Genomic DNA, 16,867 nt, shown 5'->3' on the forward strand with positions numbered 1-16,867 from the left:
CTATAACTTTCTTGAATTCACTGAGCTCTTCAGAACAACCCATTTTTTTCACCAATTGTAAACCTGACTACATGACTAGGTGCTTGATTTTATACATCTGTGGCAATGGGTCTGAATGAAACACCTGAATTCAGTAATTAAGAGGTGTGTCCCAGTACTTTTGTCCATATAATGTACTGTATATGCTCAATAGCTAGGTAGTGTCTGAGGATGTTCTTACCTAACCAGAGCTGGGTTTCCTGAAAGCTTTGTAATGCTAATTAGTTTATTATCTAGCATTTAAGATAAATCACTAATGAGCAAGTGTTTCTCATATCCTTTCATAACTAAAGAATTTTGTAATTTTGCTGGTAAGTTTACAAGTGCTCCAACCCACTCCAATTACTATACGTTACTATCATTCTTTATTTATTCTTTTACCTGCTGTCCCACCTACGGGAGGTATTTTCTGCAAAAACTAAAATGAAAATGATAAAATTAAAATGCAATCTCCACTTTGCCATTTAGTTTTCAAAATCTATAGCTCTGCCCACTGCCCACTCCAATTAACATATATTTCCATGTTGTGAACTTGAAAATGGAAAAGCAAAGTAGGAAATGAAGAGTCAAATTGGAAAATGAAAAGATAAAAATGTTACTTAATTTAATTTTTATTTTTTTATTTAAGAAAAGAAACACTGGGTATGCATACTTTTAGAAATGTTCAAATAAACAGTTAATTTCATTTGTGAATAACTGTATTGTGTGAAACATTGACTTGACTTGTGTCACTTTCAAAAAGCCTCAGTATCAATGTAATTTTCCTGGTTTCCTCATGTTATCCCCCAAAGTACTCCAAAATATAACACATTTTTACAGCCGGAGATGTCTGAGAATGTTTTTAGCTAACCAGACTTTTTCTATTCCTTCCACGACCATTGAACTACCTAGAATCTCCTCTTAGCTAATCATCCAGTTGTCCTTTCTGTCTTCTGTAGCTCCAGTGACAACCAGCACCACTACAAAAGCTAAGACAACAGTTGGTAAGTATCAGTCTTCATCAGATTCTGTCATTGGTTTCCAGATCTGAGTCATTACATTTAAGAAATATGAAATATTATGTGTGCAGAAATTAAACATATTCTTAGCTAATTGGACATTTAATTTTGTTTGCAAAAATGAGTTGGGCCAGAAATATCCCAGTGACTTTGTTTCTCTTTGAAACTGCTTCTTATTCTGTATGTTGTCCTACAACACAACCATCCAATGAAGCACATAGTTTCTTCCATTGTTTTTATTATGGTACAATGTAAAATATTCAGCAGTCAATACATGAGGAAATTCTTTGCTGACCTGACTTTTTGTGTTCCCGTAGTGAGCATTCAAACTTCATACCGCTCCTTCTCAGCTAATGATCCATTTGTCATTTGTAGTTTCTCTCACAAATCTACTCAGATCAGCTCCAGACACAACACCTGTTATTTACCATTTTTCATGACATGCGCTCATAAATTCCATTCAGTCTGATTCACTGTATTTCAGAAGTCTGTGGGATTGTATATGCAGAATTTGAGAGCATTCTCACCTAAGCTGATGTTTAATTTAGTTTGTGTTTCTACATACTGCCTGAAATGTCTCTGATATTTTTCTATTCTCTTTGTGCGCGTGTAAACTGCCTAGATTTTTGTCTTAGCTAATCACCCATTTGTCATTTGCCTTTAGCTTCTCCCACTAAAGGACCCACTCCTGCTCCAGTCACAACACCCAGTACGTACCATCCTCTCTCGTAGATTCCCTAAGAAGTCTGAGTCATCATATGCAATATTTTTACATTTTCAACCCTTAGTCATTAAATTTAAAGAAAAGAAACACTGGGTATGCATACTTTTAGAAATGTTCAAATAAACAGTTAATTTCGTTTGTGAATAACTGTATTGTGTGAAACATTGACTTGACTTGTGTCACTTTCAAAAAGCCTCAGTATCAATGTAATTTTCCTGTCTTCCTCATGTTATCCCCCAAAGTACTCCAAAATATAACACATTTTTACAGCCGGAGATGTCTGAGAATGTTTTTAGCTAACCAGACTTTTTCTATTCCTTCCACGACCATTGAACTACTTAGACTCTCCTCTTAGCTAATCATCCAGTTGTCCTTTCTGTCTTCTGTAGCTCCAGTGACAACCAGAACCACTCCAAAAGCTAAGACAACAGTTGGTATGTATCAGTCTTCGTCAGATTCTGTCATTGGTTTCCAGATCTGAGTCATTACATTTAAGAAATATGAAATATTATGTGGGCAGAAATGAAACATATTCTTAGCTAATTGGACATTTAATTTTGTTTGCAAAAATTAGTTGGGCCAGAAATATCCCAGTGACTTTGTTTCTCTTTGAAACTGCTTTTTATTCTGTATGTTGTCCTACAACACAACCATCCAATGAAGCACATAGTTTCTTCCATTGTTTTTATTATGGTACAATGTAAAATATTCAGCAGTCAATACATGAGGAAATTCTTTGCTGGCCTGACTTTTTGTGTTCCCGTAGTGAGCATTCAAACTTCATACAGCTCCTTCTCAGCTAATGATCCATTTGTCATTTGTAGTTTCTCTCACAAATCTACTCAGATCAGCTCCAGACACAACACCTGTTATTTACCATTTTTCATGACATGCGCTCATAAATTCCATTCAGTCTGATTCACTGTATTTCAGAAGTCTGTGGGATTGTATATGCAGAATTTGAGAGCATTCTCACCTAAGCTGATGTTTAATTTAGTTTGTGTTTCTACATACTGCCTGAAATGTCTCTGATATTTTTCTATTCTCTTTGTGCGCGTGTAAACTGCCTAGATTTTTGTCTTAGCTAATCACCCATTTGTCATTTGCCTTTAGCTTCTCCCACTAAAGGACCCACTCCTGCTCCAGTCACAACACCCAGTACGTACCATCCTCTCTCGTAGATTCCCTAAGAAGTCTGAGTCATCATATGCAATATTTTTACATTTTCAACCCTTAGTCATTAAATTTAAAGAAAAGAAACACTGGGTATGCATACTTTTAGAAATGTTCAAATAAACAGTTAATTTCGTTTGTGAATAACTGTATTGTGTGAAACATTGACTTGACTTGTGTCACTTTCAAAAAGCCTCAGTATCAATGTAATTTTCCTGTCTTCCTCATGTTATCCCCCAAAGTACTCCAAAATATAACACATTTTTACAGCCGGAGATGTCTGAGAATGTTTTTAGCTAACCAGACTTTTTCTATTCCTTCCACGACCATTGAACTACTTAGACTCTCCTCTTAGCTAATCATCCAGTTGTCCTTTCTGTCTTCTGTAGCTCCAGTGACAACCAGAACCACTCCAAAAGCTAAGACAACAGTTGGTATGTATCAGTCTTCGTCAGATTCTGTCATTGGTTTCCAGATCTGAGTCATTACATTTAAGAAATATGAAATATTATGTGGGCAGAAATGAAACATATTCTTAGCTAATTGGACATTTAATTTTGTTTGCAAAAATTAGTTGGGCCAGAAATATCCCAGTGACTTTGTTTCTCTTTGAAACTGCTTTTTATTCTGTATGTTGTCCTACAACACAACCATCCAATGAAGCACATAGTGTCTTCCATTGTTTTTATTATGGTATAATGTAAAATATTCAGCAGTCAATACATGAGGAAATTCTTTGCTGGCCTGACTTTTTGTGTTCCCGTAGTGAGCATTCAAACTTCATACAGCTCCTTCTCAGCTAATGATCCATTTGTCATTTGTAGTTTCTCTCACAAATCTACTCAGATCAGCTCCAGACACAACACCTGTTATTTACCATTTTTCATGACATGCGCTCATAAATTCCATTCAGTCTGATTCACTGTATTTCAGAAGTCTGTGGGATTGTATATGCAGAATTTGAGAGCATTCTCACCTAAGCTGATGTTTAATTTAGTTTGTGTTTCTACATACTGCCTGAAATGTCTCTGATATTTTTCTATTCTCTTTGTGCGCGTGTAAACTGCCTAGAATTTTGTCTTAGCTAATCACCCATTTGTCATTTGCCTTTAGCTTCTCCCACTAAAGGACCCACTCCTGCTCCAGTCACAACACCCAGTACGTACCATCCTCTCTCGTAGATTCCCTAAGAAGTCTGAGTCATCATATGCAATATTTTTACATTTTCAACCCTTAGTCATTAAATTTAAAGAAAAGAAACACTGGGTATGCATACTTTTAGAAATGTTCAAATAAACAGTTAATTTCGTTTGTGAATAACTGTATTGTGTGAAACATTGACTTGACTTGTGTCACTTTCAAAAAGCCTCAGTATCAATGTAATTTTCCTGTCTTCCTCATGTTATCCCCCAAAGTACTCCAAAATATAACACATTTTTACAGCCGGAGATGTCTGAGAATGTTTTTAGCTAACCAGACTTTTTCTATTCCTTCCACGACCATTGAACTACTTAGACTCTCCTCTTAGCTAATCATCCAGTTGTCCTTTCTGTCTTCTGTAGCTCCAGTGACAACCAGAACCACTCCAAAAGCTAAGACAACAGTTGGTATGTATCAGTCTTCGTCAGATTCTGTCATTGGTTTCCAGATCTGAGTCATTACATTTAAGAAATATGAAATATTACAGGTATGTGGGCAGAAATGAAACATATTCTTAGCTAATTGGACATTTAATTTTGTTTGCAAAAATTAGTTGGGCCAGAAATATCCCAGTGACTTTGTTTCTCTTTGAAACTGCTTTTTATTCTGTATGTTGTCCTACAACACAACCATCCAATGAAGCACATAGTTTCTTCCATTGTTTTTATTATGGTACAATGTAAAATATTCAGCAGTCAATACATGAGGAAATTCTTTGCTGGCCTGACTTTTTGTGTTCCCGTAGTGAGCATTCAAACTTCATACAGCTCCTTCTCAGCTAATGATCCATTTGTCATTTGTAGTTTCTCTCACAAATCTACTCAGATCAGCTCCAGACACAACACCTGTTATTTACCATTTTTCATGACATGCGCTCATAAATTCCATTCAGTCTGATTCACTGTATTTCAGAAGTCTGTGGGATTGTATATGCAGAATTTGAGAGCATTCTCACCTAAGCTGATGTTTAATTTAGTTTGTGTTTCTACATACTGCCTGAAATGTCTCTGATATTTTTCTATTCTCTTTGTGCGCGTGTAAACTGCCTAGATTTTTGTCTTAGCTAATCACCCATTTGTCATTTGCCTTTAGCTTCTCCCACTAAAGGACCCACTCCTGCTCCAGTCACAACACCCAGTACGTACCATCCTCTCTCGTAGATTCCCTAAGAAGTCTGAGTCATCATATGCAATATTTTTACATTTTCAACCCTTAGTCATTAAATTTAAAGAAAAGAAACACTGGGTATGCATACTTTTAGAAATGTTCAAATAAACAGTTAATTTCGTTTGTGAATAACTGTATTGTGTGAAACATTGACTTGACTTGTGTCACTTTCAAAAAGCCTCAGTATCAATGTAATTTTCCTGTCTTCCTCATGTTATCCCCCAAAGTACTCCAAAATATAACACATTTTTACAGCCGGAGATGTCTGAGAATGTTTTTAGCTAACCAGACTTTTTCTATTCCTTCCACGACCATTGAACTACTTAGACTCTCCTCTTAGCTAATCATCCAGTTGTCCTTTCTGTCTTCTGTAGCTCCAGTGACAACCAGAACCACTCCAAAAGCTAAGACAACAGTTGGTATGTATCAGTCTTCGTCAGATTCTGTCATTGGTTTCCAGATCTGAGTCATTACATTTAAGAAATATGAAATATTATGTGGGCAGAAATGAAACATATTCTTAGCTAATTGGACATTTAATTTTGTTTGCAAAAATTAGTTGGGCCAGAAATATCCCAGTGACTTTGTTTCTCTTTGAAACTGCTTTTTATTCTGTATGTTGTCCTACAACACAACCATCCAATGAAGCACATAGTGTCTTCCATTGTTTTTATTATGGTATAATGTAAAATATTCAGCAGTCAATACATGAGGAAATTCTTTGCTGGCCTGACTTTTTGTGTTCCCGTAGTGAGCATTCAAACTTCATACAGCTCCTTCTCAGCTAATGATCCATTTGTCATTTGTAGTTTCTCTCACAAATCTACTCAGATCAGCTCCAGACACAACACCTGTTATTTACCATTTTTCATGACATGCGCTCATAAATTCCATTCAGTCTGATTCACTGTATTTCAGAAGTCTGTGGGATTGTATATGCAGAATTTGAGAGCATTCTCACCTAAGCTGATGTTTAATTTAGTTTGTGTTTCTACATACTGCCTGAAATGTCTCTGATATTTTTCTATTCTCTTTGTGCGCGTGTAAACTGCCTAGAATTTTGTCTTAGCTAATCACCCATTTGTCATTTGCCTTTAGCTTCTCCCACTAAAGGACCCACTCCTGCTCCAGTCACAACACCCAGTACGTACCATCCTCTCTCGTAGATTCCCTAAGAAGTCTGAGTCATCATATGCAATATTTTTACATTTTCAACCCTTAGTCATTAAATTTAAAGAAAAGAAACACTGGGTATGCATACTTTTAGAAATGTTCAAATAAACAGTTAATTTCGTTTGTGAATAACTGTATTGTGTGAAACATTGACTTGACTTGTGTCCAGGGGCGCCGTAAGGGGGAGGAAAGCTAGGACGATTCCAAGGGCCCCTGAGCGACAGGGGCCCTAAAAAATTAGGAAAATAACTGGATTGGTTTGGACTGGGGGGCCTAATATGGTATGCTTTCATGGGGCCCAAAATCTCTAGCAACGCCCCTGCTTGTGTCACTTTCAAAAAGCCTCAGTATCAATGTAATTTTCCTATCTTCCTCATGTTATCCCCCAAAGTACTCCAAAATATAACACATTTTTACAGCTGGAGATGTCTGAGAATTTTTTTAGCTAACCAGACTTTTTCTATTCCTTCCACAACCATTGAACTACCTAGAATCTCCTCTTAGCTAATCATCCAGTTGTCCTTTCTGTCTTCTGTAGCTCCAGTGACAACCAGAACCACTACAAAAGCTAAGACAACAGTTGGTATGTATCAGTCTTCATCAGATTCTGTCATTGGTTTCCAGATCTGAGTCATTACATTTAAGAAATATGAAATATTATGTGTGCAGAAATTAAACATATTCTTAGCTAATTGGACATTTAATTTTGTTTGCAAAAATTAGTTGGGCCAGAAATATCCCAGTGACTTTGTTTCTCTTTGAAACTGCTTCTTATTCTGTATGTTGTCCTACAACACAACCATCCAATGACGCACATAGTTTCTTCCATTGTTTTTATTATGGTAATGTAAAATATTCAGCAGTCAATACATGAGGAAATTCTTTGCTGGCCTGACTTTTTGTGTTCCCGTAGTGAGCATTCAAACTTCATACAGCTCCTTCTCAGCTAATGATCCATTTGTCATTTGTAGTTTCTCTCACAAATCTACTCAGATCAGCTCCAGACACAACACCTGTTATTTACCATTTTTCATGACATGCGCTCATAAATTCCATTCAGTCTGATTCATTGTATTTCAGAAGTCTGTAGGATTGTATATGCAGAATTTGAGAGCATTCTCACCTAAGCTGATGTTTAATTTAGTTTGTGTTTCTACATACTGCCTGAAATGTCTCTGATCTTTGTGCGCGTGTAAACTGCCTAGAATTTTGTCTTGGCTAATTACCCATTTGTCATTTGCCTTTAGCTTCTACCACTAAAGGACCCGCTCTCACTCTTGCTCCAGTCACAACACTCAGTACGTACCATAATCTCTCATGGATTCCCCAATAAGTCTGTCATTATATTTCAGAAATCTATAGCATTATGCATGGTCACTTATTAGTCAGTATATTTAAGAGGCATCAATGTTTAATTTTGCAGAATTTCTTTTTTATTGTGTTCTGTAATTTGTCCCACAGCAACTCCCCCCCCCCCCCCCCGACACACACACAAACCAGCAAATGAAAACAATAGATGTATCTTTATTTATTATGTGCAATTCCCATCCGAACTTTGGGGAGATAATGCAAATTCTGAAAGAAGAGCAGGAGGTGTCAATCGAAGAGTGAGGCAAATGTGCTTCCCTCAGTGCCCCCATACCAGCCTCTGCACCCCTGCAATATCACATACCAATGACAATTCATGAAAAATAATCTGGAAGAAACATATTTTGTAATATTCCATATATGTATGAGAAAGAAGAAGAACAACAATTATTTAAATGGCTCTATTGGTGCATAATGGTATAATGAAATCCTTTAGTCAGAAATCATAGTTATGGAAGGACACCAGAATTAGCAAATCCTTACATTGCATTGTTTTTGTAGTTCTACTTTTGCATCTTTTATTTATTAATTTTATATATGATTTATTGATTCTTTTCATCCAAATAAATTTTCATTCCATTTGTATTTCTTTCATTCTTTATTCTAAAGATTATATGTTGAAGATGTCATTTAAAATTCTACAACCCTTTGATGAAAAATTAACCGATCAGTCAACGTCATTCTTCAAAACATTTAAAAAGAACATTGAAACAGTCGTAAGTGTTCATTCTCCAACAAAATAAATCCAAATAATTCTAAACTATTTCTTTTCAATGACTTGTAATATCAAATAATACATTTTTATTTTTTCCCTTTAAATCAAAAGTGTAAGTTTCTATGTATTACTCTTCTTCGCTGTACTTCTAGAACAATATTTGTTATTTATTCAGTACAAATTACTGTTGGCTAATTTGGCATTGAAACACCCCAAGTGCATTTGTGTATGCATTTGGATTAACATGAACATTAATGTTTTACCCAGCTCATTTCAAATTACCAACATAAATTTGTTCAAATTGAAGTCCTTCAATTCAGGTAAGTTTTCTCTTTTAAACAAAGTACTGTAGTGGTAGTGGGGTGTAGTAGTAATAGTGTAGTAGTAGTAGTAGTAGTGGTGATGGTGTAGTAATGAAAATATTGTAGTAGCAATTGATTTATTTGAATGCGCTTTTGCATATACAGTACATTTTTTTTTCATCCCAGAACACATTACTCATTATTTCTCTAATTTATATTGTATTTCTGTATTGTGGTTGTCAGGAGTGGCAGTGTGATTACAGACTTTGCAATGGCGACAAATGGCAGTGTGAATTCCACTGAGATTGCGACACTGCACAGCAAAATTGCAGCCGATCTTCTGGGCCAGGGTTACAAAACTGATCCACTTTCCTTCAATGGAGTTATTTATGGTATGATGAAAATCACAGGCACTAATGTGTTTCTCCCTGCAAACTGATATACAGAATTTATCTGATGTGCACTTGCAGAAATCACAACCATGAGGACTAAGGTGAAGAATTATCTACAAGCCTTAGTCACTCGTTTCCCATAACTAATGGTGGTGATCTGAGTCAGGGCTGCCCAACCCTGCTCCTGGAGATCTGCTACCCTGCAGAGTTTAGGCACTGCCCTAATTTAACACACCTGATACAGATAATCAGGCCCTTCAGTAGGATCTCAGTATTAGAGCCAGCTTAGCTTCAACATAGCTGACTGTATTACTGAGATGCTACAGAAGGGCCTGACTATCTGTATCAGGTGTGTTTCATTAGCACTGTGCCTAAACCAGTGGTTCTTAACCCAGTCCTCGGAGAACCCCAGACGGTCCACGTTTTTGCTTCCTCTCTGCTCCCAGCGCACCTGTAGCAGGCATTCGGTGATCCTGATTGGCTGGGAGCTGGGAGGGAGCAAAAACATGGACCGTCTGGGGTTCGCCGAGGACTGGGTTAAGAACCACTGGCCTAAGCTCTGCAGAGAGGAAGATCTCCAGTAGCAGGAATGAGCAGCCTGGATCCAGGTATTAGTTGTACCTTAATGTGAAAAACTGGAAATGATTATAACTATATAATGTGCAAAATAACAATATTTAATCAATAACAATTTTAATGATATATTTCCAACAATGTAAAAATTTCATGAATCTGATTCGTAAGCTGGGATGATCTGCTTCATTCATTCACTGAAGTTACAATTGCTTTATATTTTCAACTATAGGAATAGTGTACTTTTACTATGTGCAAGATCAGGAGTCTCCTCTGCCTTCCTTTGTATGAATTGTCTAAGATAATGCAGCATATATTTAATTATTTTAAAAGTACATATTGTTTTACTGTTTGTGAAGTTGTGCAGTACAGGAGGAGATCCCGATTGTCATTTTATGTTATGATGATATACTTTATTGTCAGACATGAGTCTGAAATTTTTCTAAGTTCCATATTTAGTTTTAGGATTGACGGGTGCAAAAAAAAATTCAAGACTTAATTCAAGACTAAATGAACTTGTTCTTGTGATGGTATATTAAATTTATCTGTGTCTATAAGTCTTTTTACGTCTTGCTCCTTTAAGCAAAGGTGCCTTTTACAAAGAACTTTGAAATGATATATCCTGGTTACACCATTGAGTTGACATGTGAGGTTCCAGAATCACTGCAAACAGGAAATGGGTCGTGGTTTGTGAACGGTGTGCCAGTGTCAAATAATGCAAAATACACAATCACCAATTCTCCTCCCAAACTAACTGTTAAGGACATGAGTATTGCTGACAATGGTAAGTCTATTTATCTTCCCACTGCATGTACTGGTCAGGGCACCATGAATAAGCTGATTATGAAATGTTAAGAAAATGGTGTGATGGTAATAAATGGCTTTCTGACAGGAGGATGCAGTTATAACTGCAGCGTCGGAGTTAGTTTCCCAGAGGAGGTCTAGTGTAAACAGCAATGTTACACTTTGCTTTTTATGTTATGGCTACTATTACGTAATTATATTTGCTGTTTGTAAGGAAATGTTTGCCTGATAAAAGAACACTTTCTTGCTAAATAATTATTGCCATACAGCAGAAAAAAACGGAACAATATAATTTGTCAGTATGAGTGTGTATGCTTTTTCCTGTCTGTCAACCTTTTTTATAGGGAGAAAAATGTCAATATATTTTAAAATTAATGCTAATATCTTTCTTCCTAAAACCAAGGGTTGTACAACTTTACCTTGACAAATTATTTCTTGAATTTCACCCATGAGGAAACGATTTCAGTGGAGGTCATTCCTCCCATAATCCAGCTGAACCAGTCATCCATTAATGTCCAATGTGGCAAGAAAGATGTCTTACTGGGGTGCTGTGTTACATACTACAACATCAGTGCAATTATAATAGAATGGATGGACAAATCTACAGGAATAATTGTAAATAATTTAAATGGTAATTTTTTTTATACATATTTACTTGTTTATTGTAATGTGTCAAGTTTCATTACTCTGGTGTACTTTGTAAACATTGAATTCATATAGGTTTTAATATACCATTTAATTAACTGTTAAATTAATATAAACCTGAAATTACTTTGACAGTAATGTAAATGAAATAAACAATGTGGAAAAAAATGTATATTGTCTTGAATATTGAAGCTGTCTAAAATTTTTATTGACAATTGTTCATTTGTGATTTTTTGTATTTTATAGGACCAAGTGGGACAATGACTGAGAAATGCGCCAGTGTTTCTGTTCCTCCACAATGCAACATAACAAAAACATTCAAGTGCCAAGCAAAACTTGGAAGCATCATTGCAGCTCAACAGGAAGCAAATGTCTCATTTTTCAATGGAGGTTTGATGCTCTTATGTATTACAAAACAGCCAGCCCCATTCAGAATTACATTTCCTTACTTTTTCCATTCATTAAAAATCAGCAAAGAATATACTTTGTCACACATTATCTAATTGCAGTGGAAGCATGTGTTTGATCTTCATAGCAGCTTAAAGCATTAATCCAATTTCACATTTATTTATTCCAGGTCCTGATTGTAATGACACAACATATGGTGTCGGTAAGGATGGAAATATGTCAATTGTTGGCTGCGCAGCTAATTTTACGGGCAACCTGACTGCAGTTTGTGTAAACGGGGCTTGGAACAATAGAACGGACAACTGTGTCTTCAGCCCAATAATGACACTATTGCTGTTTTCTCAGGTAGCACCTTTTGAATACTAATCATCCATCCACCCCCTTGTACTGCTCACTCAGTGTGGTTATATACTGATTATGTATAAATTGTGTCATTCTGAAGAACTACAATATGTTTCCACACATCATGCATGATAATACAGTGATAAGGAGAACATGCAGACTCCTCACACAGGACTGTACACTCAATCACTGTTTCATTCATATAGATTAGGTTTACATCATAGATTACATAACAAGGAAACCTTTTCTAGATATTTTGTCTAGAATTCTACTATTTTGCTATATTGTCGGACAACTTGGTTACACATTATGTCACTGAAAGTATGATGTAAATTTATATCAGTTAAAATGTCATGGTTATTTACAATGCCAAATTTAAATTACAGAAAATCCCAATGTGCTCATTGCTAACAATGTATGAGTCAGTGTTGTTTTCTATAAATCATCCTATATGTACACACTCAGTAAATAGGAAATGACTCTATAGTATTGCTACTTGATATGGATATTTGTTTGAGAAAGGTTGTCCTGTCTAAAATTCTTCTGTTCATTTTTTTTTTTTTTTTACTTATTTCTCTGTCTACAGAATTTAACTGAAGTGGGTTTAAATTCCGTACCATTGTTTGTGAAAGACCTTACCACAACCACTACTTATTTTAAAACAGACATAGAAGGGTCACCGGCTACAATTTCCACCATTGTGACCATACTCAACAACGTAGCAAATGTTTCAGGAAATACAAGCACAAGTATGATGAAAGTATGTTGAAATGCCTGTGTTTCTGACAGAAGGAGTTGAACTGTTCTGATTTGCAATGAATTAGAGACAATACAAGACAATTATCACTTCAATAACACATTACTTAAAAATTGTGCTCTACGGTGTACAGTTTTTATGAATTTACATTTGTTTAATACAAATTACATTTCGATTGATTAAGTATACTGTTTATATTTCAGGCAAACAAAAGGACTTTTCAGGAAAACAGCAGTTCAATGTCCTAAATGCTAAGAGCACAATATTAATACACAATAAAAATTACATTTAAAACAGCGCCTAGTTTTAGATTTGTTTCTTTCCAAATCTTCTTTAGAATCATACATTTTGATTTCATATGATGTAAGAATCATTATATTTCTTTACTCTTTGCAGGATATTTTGGAGACAGTATCAGTTTTAGTGTCACCCGACACGAAAAACTCATGGAGTCAATTGAACGGCAATAACACAGATACAAGCTCTCTTCTTCTAGAGTCAGTAGAAAACTTTACGAAGAGCCTTTCAAGTGATCCTGTTAATATAACTAAACCAAACATTCAGTTAATCAAAACAACATTAATAAACCCTTTCAATGAGAGCTTGAACTTGTCTCGGATATTCATAAGTCAAGATCTTCCCAGCAACACGGCTATCACAGTTATTGTCTTTACGACTCTTGATATTGTCTTACCTAACCGGACCACTATAAACACAAAGAACAACTCCATCAATGGAATCGTCATGTTGGTTTATGTAAATCAAACCATTAATAACGTTTCAATGACATTTGATAAAACAAACAAATCAAAGGGAATCAACCAGTGTGTGTTTTGGAATTTTACAGTTTTTAATGAAATTGGAGGCTGGGACCCTACTGGATGTCACCTGGATTCTGAAACGAATGACAGCGTCACCTGTTCCTGTAACCACCTGACTTCCTTTTCGATATTAATGTCACCTTTAGTACCAAACTCCCCTTTTCTGAATTACATCACGTACATTGGAGTCGGCATATCAATGGGATGCCTGGTCTTATGCCTTATAATTGAAGCATTTGTATGGAACATTGTCACTAAGAACAGCACGTCACACATGCGACACGTCGCTATAGTGAACATTGCTCTGTCTCTGCTGATTGCTGACATATGGTTCATCATTGGAGCAGCAGTGTCAGACGTTGGCCATAGCACACCGGAGAAAGCATGCAGTGCTGCAACCTTCTTCATTCACTTCTTTTACCTTGCCTTGTTTTTCTGGATGCTGATCTCAGCTCTCTTCCTCTTCTACCGTACCATGATGGTTTTCTCCCACATGTCAAAGCGCACTATGATGGCCATCGCCTTCACGGTGGGCTACGGGGCACCACTCATCATTGCCATAATCACCATTGCAGTCACTGCCCCCAAACATGGCTACTTCAGGCAAGATGATGCATGTTGGTTGAACTGGGACCAGACTAAGGCCCTCCTGGCATTTGTGATTCCGGCCTTGACCATCGTCGCTGTGAACCTGCTCATTCTAATTGTGATTCTGGTTAAACTACTGATGAGGGGTGTTGGTGAGAACCGTCAGTCTGAGGAGAAGAATGCTCTGGTGGTCATCGCAAGGTGTGTCGCTGTTTTGACTCCCATCTTTGGCATCACCTGGGGATTTGGCATAGGGACCATGGTGGAACCTACAAATATTGGAATCCAGATTGTATTTACAATCTTCAACGCCTTTCAGGTATGTGGAAATATTAATACCTGCTATTATTGTTTTCTAACATTAAATTTGAATTTAAATGGTGTTAACTTTCCAAAAATCTGCAAAAACGAACCGGAGTTATAGTGATATTATTATGTTATTAGAATACCAGAACTTACTTTTAAAATATATTTTAAATTAAAAGTATAGCACTCATTCACTGAAATATTAATATAAATGTATCTTTCTTTCATATGCATCCTGTAAGTACTAATAATTCTTTTTAAAACTTATTTTAAGGGCTGCTTCATTTTAGTGTTTGGGACACTTATAGACAGCAGAGTAAGTACTTACATTTCTGTATTTGGAATACTATTGGAAATTTGAGCTTTATTATACATTGGCATGTATGACACGCACATGATAGAGCCCTTTTCTTTATGGACAGATTCGATCAGCTATTGTTGGAAGATTTTCATTTTTGCCTTTGCTGTCTGCCCGAACAAAGGTAACACCATCATTGCATTTCGAGTGTAATGTTCACTTTTCCCATTCTAAGTGTTTCTTAGATACGCAAAATCACATTTTTATTAATTCTATACTCACTTCATATGGCTGGAGGACAAAGTGCTCTATTACCTTTGATTTTGAAATTGGATTACTGTAAATTAATGTGACAAAATTTACAATTTCAAGTATCAGAGGTAGGATAAATGATGTGTGGTATGTTCTGTCTAACAGAGCACAAATACTGGTCCATCTTCATCTTTGCCTGACCGTATTAGGCGAAGGGGAAAGAGTAAGTTAAATCGCTACATTTTAATAATTTATTTATTCATTTTACTGAGATTAACCCCAAGTACTGATTGGGATGATTTGTGTCTGTATGATAATGATATGAAAGATATCCCTTCTTATTTCCAGTTTACACCATTGTCTAATAAAAGAAAATCACACAGTTTGAGTGGTTTCTAGTGGATGGCATATTTGTTATGTTGGTGCCATAAGTAAATTTTAATCTGTGTAATTTGCAATGTGAAGTAAAATGTTCTTTATTTTTCAGATATGTACAATGTTTCCAGTGCTACAGCAAGTCAGGGTTCTTATGAAGCATTCGTCAATACTGATGAACCTATTCTTAGAAAATTTTAGTTAAAAAGAAAAAAAGTCATTAATTATAATGATTTTTTGATTCGCATCATGTCAATTTACAATTTTAATTCCATGTATATTCTTGAGATCTTTTTCATATATGACACCCTCCTATCACTGTATATTGACAGATTTATCACATTATATCAACATTCAAATTATGACACTGTATTTAATCACCTTTTCCTTTATTTTTGTTTTTCACTAAACGTGAAATAAACATTAGCAACAATATAAACCTGTGAAATGTGAGAAAGTTTATGCAAAGAATAATCACATACATATATGTTTAATATACAGGGGACATTAGACCTAACAAATAAAATAATTTACCAATCATCTGGAATCCTTCTTTCATATGTCTGTATGAATAAGAAGAACGACCTGAAACATGAAAGTGCCGACACACACCTGGCTCCCCTCTGTCGGCATCTTCTCAGCCTAGGACTCAGCCTGCCAGGGAGAGTGTCCCCCCCCCGATGTTAGTAATAGTCATCTTAGCACTTCTTTGGGCTGGAGGTGAGGGAACCACAGGCACTGCCAGACTGCATGGTGCTGATCGCCTCGTCCTGCTGCACGGCGCCATGGTTACCATGGAGCTGACATACCTGGGTCCAGAAACACTGCAGAGGGGAACTACAGTATGGTTCATTAAAAGTATGTTAAAAAAATGATATAAAAGTATGTGAGTGACAATTCACCTACATTTACTGTTCAGCACAGCAGTAAGTAGATCATTCAATGACGGTACAGAGGGAGAGGAACGATATGTGGTTTACTGAACAAAGGACTCGATTGTAACTACAGCATGAAATCAGTGGCCCCACGCCCCCACACCCTGCCTGTCCCTGTGGCATACTTACAGGGCCCTGACAAAGTATTTGCCCCCTTCTTGATTCCCTTGATTATTATTTTTTTTGATTCATAAATTCTTAATTGTTTCTGATCTTCAAATAAATTTAGGGTAATATAAAGGACAAAATGCCATCTGTGTTCTGGGTGAAAAAAAAAGATTAATATCCTCTTTTTACGGTTCTGCTGCAGAAATAACAAGGAAGTGTCACAGTCGGCTGGCGGCGAGCAGGCAAACAAAGGAGCGAAGGCGTAGATAAAGGTACTAAGGGGTTTATTCCAGGGGAAACAGGCAGACAGGGGACAATGACCGATAACATATACAATGACCGATCTACGGGATACCGAACAGAACACAGACTAATACATTGGGTAACCAGCAGGAAACGGAAAC

General features: G+C 36.3%; 1 protein-coding gene across 2 annotated transcripts in view; it reads left to right on the top strand.

The window, feature by feature from the left end:
• The window catches only part of LOC111854027 (adhesion G protein-coupled receptor F5-like), a 28,274-nt gene extending 12,314 nt beyond the window's left edge, over nucleotides 1-15,960 (top strand). For both annotated transcript variants that reach the window (XM_072702620.1, XM_072702619.1), the window contains exons 9-33: nucleotides 978-1,022; nucleotides 1,702-1,746; nucleotides 2,151-2,195; nucleotides 2,875-2,919; nucleotides 3,324-3,368; nucleotides 4,048-4,092; nucleotides 4,497-4,541; nucleotides 5,227-5,271; nucleotides 5,676-5,720; nucleotides 6,400-6,444; nucleotides 7,013-7,057; nucleotides 7,722-7,772; nucleotides 8,452-8,558; nucleotides 8,825-8,877; nucleotides 9,103-9,251; nucleotides 10,408-10,608; nucleotides 11,032-11,259; nucleotides 11,520-11,663; nucleotides 11,851-12,026; nucleotides 12,610-12,783; nucleotides 13,177-14,508; nucleotides 14,770-14,811; nucleotides 14,918-14,977; nucleotides 15,211-15,268; nucleotides 15,533-15,960. In XM_072702620.1, the coding sequence (XP_072558721.1) occupies nucleotides 978-1,022; nucleotides 1,702-1,746; nucleotides 2,151-2,195; nucleotides 2,875-2,919; nucleotides 3,324-3,368; nucleotides 4,048-4,092; nucleotides 4,497-4,541; nucleotides 5,227-5,271; nucleotides 5,676-5,720; nucleotides 6,400-6,444; nucleotides 7,013-7,057; nucleotides 7,722-7,772; nucleotides 8,452-8,558; nucleotides 8,825-8,877; nucleotides 9,103-9,251; nucleotides 10,408-10,608; nucleotides 11,032-11,259; nucleotides 11,520-11,663; nucleotides 11,851-12,026; nucleotides 12,610-12,783; nucleotides 13,177-14,508; nucleotides 14,770-14,811; nucleotides 14,918-14,977; nucleotides 15,211-15,268; nucleotides 15,533-15,621 (3,359 nt within the window). In that variant the 3' untranslated portion in view covers nucleotides 15,622-15,960. The remainder of the gene's footprint in view (nucleotides 1-977; nucleotides 1,023-1,701; nucleotides 1,747-2,150; nucleotides 2,196-2,874; nucleotides 2,920-3,323; nucleotides 3,369-4,047; nucleotides 4,093-4,496; nucleotides 4,542-5,226; nucleotides 5,272-5,675; nucleotides 5,721-6,399; nucleotides 6,445-7,012; nucleotides 7,058-7,721; nucleotides 7,773-8,451; nucleotides 8,559-8,824; nucleotides 8,878-9,102; nucleotides 9,252-10,407; nucleotides 10,609-11,031; nucleotides 11,260-11,519; nucleotides 11,664-11,850; nucleotides 12,027-12,609; nucleotides 12,784-13,176; nucleotides 14,509-14,769; nucleotides 14,812-14,917; nucleotides 14,978-15,210; nucleotides 15,269-15,532) is intronic.
• Nucleotides 15,961-16,867: the final 907 nt, after the last annotated feature.

This window comes from Paramormyrops kingsleyae, chromosome 19, assembly GCF_048594095.1.
Source record: "Paramormyrops kingsleyae isolate MSU_618 chromosome 19, PKINGS_0.4, whole genome shotgun sequence".
In the NCBI taxonomy this organism is placed as follows: Eukaryota; Metazoa; Chordata; class Actinopteri; order Osteoglossiformes; family Mormyridae; genus Paramormyrops; species Paramormyrops kingsleyae.